Genomic DNA, 5,314 nt, shown 5'->3' with positions numbered 1-5,314 from the left:
GATAATTAGCGAAATTTGGCTAATTAAATATATTTGACCACTTTGTCTTATCTTGTGTCCGCCGAACCGAATATGCATTCTGTGAAGGCGGCATTCATGGCACTATCAGCGCCTTTTTATTTTCTAATCTGTAAACTGTAAAAAAAAAAAAAAACACCCTGTACGCTTTTCCAAAAATGTTGGAATTCACGCCTTCAGCCGAGGTCATCACAAGACAGCAACAGCATACAACAAAATAATCCTCTCCAAGCCGCCGCGGTGGCTGAGTGGTTATAGGCTTCGGCTGCTAACTCGAAAGACGCGGGTTCGATCCCGAGCGCGGTAGTCGACTTTCGACGGAGGCGAAGTTCTAGAGGCTCGTGTTCTGTGCGATGTCAGCGCACGTTAAAGAACCCCAGGTGGTCGAAATTTCCGGAGCCCTTCACTGCGGTGTCCCTCATAGCCTGAATCGCATTGGGACGCTAAACTTCCTGAAACTAAACCGATCCTCTCTTTCCACCCGCATAAATTAGCATACTGTCGGTGGCAGACAAATCGAAAGTGGCAATACCGAGACTACTTGCTTATAGCTTACATCCATTCGGACAATGCCAACCAAGCTGCGCCCACAAGGTACAAAATATGTGTTTAGTTACGACAATGTGCGAATCCGAAAGCGACGTGGGCACTGTTTACCTGGGAGGGAGTGCCCTTGTGCAGTCCGAGATAAAACTTTGTCTTATCCCTAGGTTTACACACCTAAACAATCGCCACGTCCATAAGACAGTCATTTATTTACATCATTTTTAGATTTCAAAATTCCGCGTCTGAGAGCCTAGAACAGTGATCTTTTATATATATGTAATATAGAGAGTTGGGGTTTGCTGCCCCAGCGGCTAGCGCCGACGAAGGAGACGAAGAGGATAGAAGACGAAGCTGACGAAGCTCGGGAGCGCGCTTGCGAGCGCTGGCCTGCTGAGCAGCACAGCTGGAACAAAGACCGGCCGTTCACGCTAATTGTGCGAGTTGTCTCATTACAATATTTCAGTTCTAGGCAATAAACACAGGCAGGGGCATGTCAGAGGTAGCAATGAAAGAGCAGCGTTCTTTATTGGTCACGGTGTGAAATCTGGAGCTTAACAAAAACTGCTGCCAGGTGCACGCGCATAAATGCGTCGAAGCTGTCTCCCCCCCCCCCTCCCTGTTCTCGGCCCCTGGATAATCAGGGCAGCATCTCGAATCTCACCCTGATCTGGTCATCTTTCACGTAGCCGTCACAGATGATATCATCGAGGTCAATCGCAATTGTGGTATGAAGTCCCGCAGAATCGTCTGATGCTACCGGCTTTTGACAAACAGGATCATTACCAGAAAAGTAGTATCTGAGCTCACGTTCCGCCCCTCCATTTGGGTGCACAACGGCCAGTTTTATTGTTGGCTTCAACGGCCACTGAAGAGCGTCGTCCATGGCACCACTGTACAAACAGAACCAAGCATGGAGTGACATTTTTCGCGTTGCATTTTGAATGAGTATCAATCCAGGTGACATAAAATAGCCGCATAGATATACTTTATCTCCTTTGTACTGGGACCATCCATCCTTAAAAGCTTTTTCTCGGAGGGATTGAAAGTTTTTCACGAAAAACTCGCAGCGCCTCACCTGCCTTTCACTGTGCCCCAACACTCTGTCGCTGCAGTCTCCTGCATTCTTTCTTTCGGCCATGCCTTCCTTGACTTCGTTTATGCCACCTAAAATCTGGGAAGCCTTTTCAAGGATCTCCCCGGCCGCTTCTTCCGACTCGCCTATCACTGCTTTTTCCAGTCTATCCAGGCGGTTGAAAAGAATTACCATACCCTCGCTGTTGGCAACCCAACGTTCCCTCGTATCCTTCCTAAACCCTGTTATTTCATCGAAGCATTTCTTCTGAGTCTCCCTTTGTTCGGTCCTTCCTTGGACCACTTCTCGTCCCATGGTGTCATTCAGAGCGTTAATACCGCTCCGCAGTTCACTCAGTGCTTCTTGGCAGTTGTTCACGCCGTGAACAACTTCACTGAGCCGGTCACTATTGGCGCCGTTTCCAACAAGAAGACGCTCAAGAAGTGCTCTCATTTCGTCTGCCCGTCCTTCTAAGCTCTGCTTGAACGATGCCAGAAGCGCCGCACCGTTTCTGCAGCTGGCCTCCCCTCCGCACTCGGGTGCAGCAGGCGTAGCAGTACCGCAGCAGTCCGATCTAAAATGCCTGCAGACGTCGCTGCAAAGAACAACGGCCGCGCATTTGGGGCAGCAGATGGAATGGTATCCGCATTCTTGATGGAAGTGCTGGACGATCTTGGATGCAGGCAGTACTTCCCCGCAGTTGCTTTCCTTATTCCAGCATTGGACCTGCAAGCGATAAAGCGCACAGCGCTTTTACAACGCTAATATCGAGACAAACACAAAATTCTGCTGCAATATTTTTGTAACTTACGTTCAGGCTTTTGGAAACCAAGCGCTTTGGCGAATGCCGAGTGATTATCGGAACGTTCGTGATTTTCAATTTAGACAGTCGAAAAAGAACCGACATTACAATTGATGCGAAAGATGCAAAACAGTCTTCGAAATCAGCATGAGCAGAAGGGGTGCATTTTACAGCTCGACTGTTAGCGGTTCACTTCTAGCGCGATTGGCGTCGGCGTTGAAGCCCATCACGTGACCAGCGCCGCTCACGCGACCTGCGCGCCAGGATGTCGCCGCAAGATGCGCCGCATAGCCACACGCGCGCCACCTACGAAGGCAAGACCGTTCTGTAAGAGCTTCCGTTGAAGCCAAGGACTGGCCTCTCATTGCTGAGAGTTAAGTTGCCACAAAGACATTTTAACGATGGTTACTTGCTAAATTTTTCGACCATACATGCCGGCGGAGAGGTTCAAGGCCGCATTGTGCGAGGCGTTCACGCTCCAGATTTCTCCCAAAATCAGCTGCGTCAGTTAAAAGCATTACTGAGAACGCATAATATCAGGGGAATTTTTTTCAGTAATGGTGTCGATCACTGTTGGTCAATAAAAGGTCACATAATTCAACAGAAAGGACATGAATCGACAACCACATGCCGCCAGTGCATTCCGAACCCACGACCTCGGCATTTAGCGTTGTGGTACCCTACCGCGTTAGTTACGCCTTTTACGTTCGAACGCATCTGCTTTGCATGTAGCCTCACTTTTAATCAAGTTTAAAGCGCTCCATGAACGCGCACCTCTAGCTTTCGGGAATTTGTCGCTTCCTTCTTCCTTCCTCCTCGCCCAACAGCTTACCTTGTCCTTCTAAGGAATGTGTAGCTTTCGAGCCGTGAAGAAGAAACCACGATAAAAATCAAACTTCATGCATGATATGCCTAAGCCTCTAGAAAATGACAACAGCGTCTCACAGGGCTCATTAAAGGCCCTCCAAAACAAGGGTCTGCATTCGCATCACAGTTGCACAAAAGACAGAGTCATTCCTTCTTTCGCGCTTACCTTTCTTTTGAGCAGCTCCTCGACGGGGAACTCGTTCAGTTCGACGTCATCCTCGTCACAGCGATGTCCGTCCAGCGGACAGACAATGGCGTCGTTCTGGGCGCTCTGCTCGTAGCAGGACTCGCACAGTGTGTGTGCGCACGGAAGAAACGCGGTCCTCTTCCGCACCAGTCCACAGACGCCGCATACTCTGTGGACCGGAATGGGTTTCACGAAGCGTAGGGGCTTCCAGTCGAGCTCCACGGAGAAGCCTACCACAGTGTACTGCCAGATTTCAGGAGGCATCACTCCAGGCGTCCACTCTCAGCTCGGCGGTGTGCACGATCTGACTTTTTCCGCCCCTCGGAATGCGCGCTCTTATCGCTTTTTGCTTGCTCTCCCCCCCCCCCCCCCCCCTTTCTTTTTTCTTGCCGGTCGTCAAGGCGACAACGCCCCCAATACCAGCTGCCTCTCGTTCCTCGCCTCGCGGACGCTGTTCATGCGGCGAAAGTTATCAGTAATGCAGCCTTCGTAATGCCCTCCTTCAAAAAATGAAAGGAAAGAAGAACCCTGATAGCAAGCTGCAAACTAGGCGACCACAACTGCTCCCCTATATACACCGAGTGGTTCACAGCTTTAAAAACGTGGCAAGCTGCTACGACGTACAGAATTTGTCAACAATATACAGCCCAAGGGCTTTGCTTTCAAATCGTGCAGCGGAGCTTTTCAGCACATTTGATAGTCCTAAGCTTGGGAGGCATGTGGACTTAAGCTCTTTCCGCCTTCGTGAGATTAGAGTCCCTGAGTATGCAAGAGGTGCCGCACTTCGGAGCTCAGAAGCCGACCCCTGGGGCTGTATACTTTTGACAAAAACTGTACCTGTCGTGTTCTCCGCACCCATAAAGCTGTGTGGGTTGCATGACAAGTATGTTGTTTCCTGCGCCGTCAGCGTGGTGCATGAAATCCCACTGACATGTGGAAGCGTCTACATAGGCCAGACGGGACTTTGCATCATTGACAGGGCACGGAAGCATGAGAAATCGCTAGAGTAAGGGGGGGTTTAATTGGCCTCCCCGCTGTATAGACTGAGAGTGTGAAACAGTGCTTAGCAGTATTCTAAGCAGAAGTCGAGATCAGGTCGCACGTGAAATTCTTGCAGCCTTTAGGATTAAAAAGAATGGCCGCACGTGTGTTAGTGTCAAAAGAGCTACTACTGGGGCTAGTTGGAAATACATACTTGAAGGAATTGTTGAGCGCTAAAAAACCACGGAAAAAGGACGAACACACGGGACGAAGCGTTCGCTTCGTCCCGTGTGTTCGTCCTTTTTCCGTGGTTTTTTAGCGCTCAACAATTCCTTCAAGTGTGTGTTAGTGACAGCTCTGTAGCTCTTTGAAGGAATCAAATTTGCTATCTGGAAACGTTTTTATGAAGACCTGTACCGCTAATTATTCTCCCTTCATTCGCTGGCGTGCGACGCCCAAACCTGGGTGTCGTTGTTGTGGTGCTTTTATTGTAATTTTACTTTGTTTATTATTTTACATCGTTTTTGTTTTGCTTTTACGTTTAAGGTACTGACTGTTTTTGCTACGGGTGACTGACACTGCTATTGCTGAGATTTGTCTCGTTTATTTTTCTAATCTTTGCAATAAGCTAGTGCTTGAAGTGCACAGGGTAGAAGAAGCGTTTTGCGATTTGTATTTAGCCTAGTCATTTGCAGATTACTTGTCACTTGCTGGGTTGAGAGCGATATAGCTCTGTTAAATTGTGAGTGAGGGTCATAAATATGCCCCTGTTCTTCCAAAAACAGTTGGTAGTGTGCGCATGTGTTGTCCTTTTCTTTATTGTGTTGTCGGCGTGGCGCCG

The 5,314-nt window shown here is 48.9% G+C and overlaps 1 protein-coding gene across 1 annotated transcript; it reads right to left on the bottom strand.

Moving 5' to 3' along the window:
• Window positions 1-1,201: 1,201 nt before the first annotated feature.
• On the bottom strand, window positions 1,202-3,776 carry LOC149331653 (uncharacterized). Its single transcript, XM_089555539.1, has 2 exons — window positions 3,472-3,776; window positions 1,202-2,362 (listed from the first exon to the last, which is right to left on the bottom strand). The coding sequence occupies exons 1-2, from the start codon at window positions 3,754-3,756 to the stop codon at window positions 1,202-1,204; spliced, it is 1,446 nt and encodes a 481-aa protein (XP_089411665.1). The 5' UTR covers window positions 3,757-3,776.
• Window positions 3,777-5,314: the final 1,538 nt, after the last annotated feature.

This window comes from Amblyomma mixtum, chromosome 8, assembly GCF_055824585.1.
Source record: "Amblyomma mixtum isolate Tamu chromosome 8, ASM5582458v1, whole genome shotgun sequence".
Classification (NCBI taxonomy): Eukaryota; Metazoa; Arthropoda; class Arachnida; order Ixodida; family Ixodidae; genus Amblyomma; species Amblyomma mixtum.
The sequence above is the reverse complement of the archived record's forward strand: the minus strand, read 5'-3'. Positions and strand labels throughout refer to the sequence as shown.

What these genes read in the sequence shown, in the direction of transcription:
- LOC149331653 (XM_089555539.1), bottom strand. Translation starts at nt 3,756, where the DNA reads ATGCCTCCTGAAATCTGGCAGTACACTGTGGTAGGCTTCTCCGTGGAG. An exon ending in AGGAGCTGCTCAAAAGAAAG is followed by an intron (nt 2,363 to 3,471) that starts GTAAGCGCGAAA and finishes TATCGCTTGCAG; the next exon opens with GTCCAATGCTGGAATAAGGA.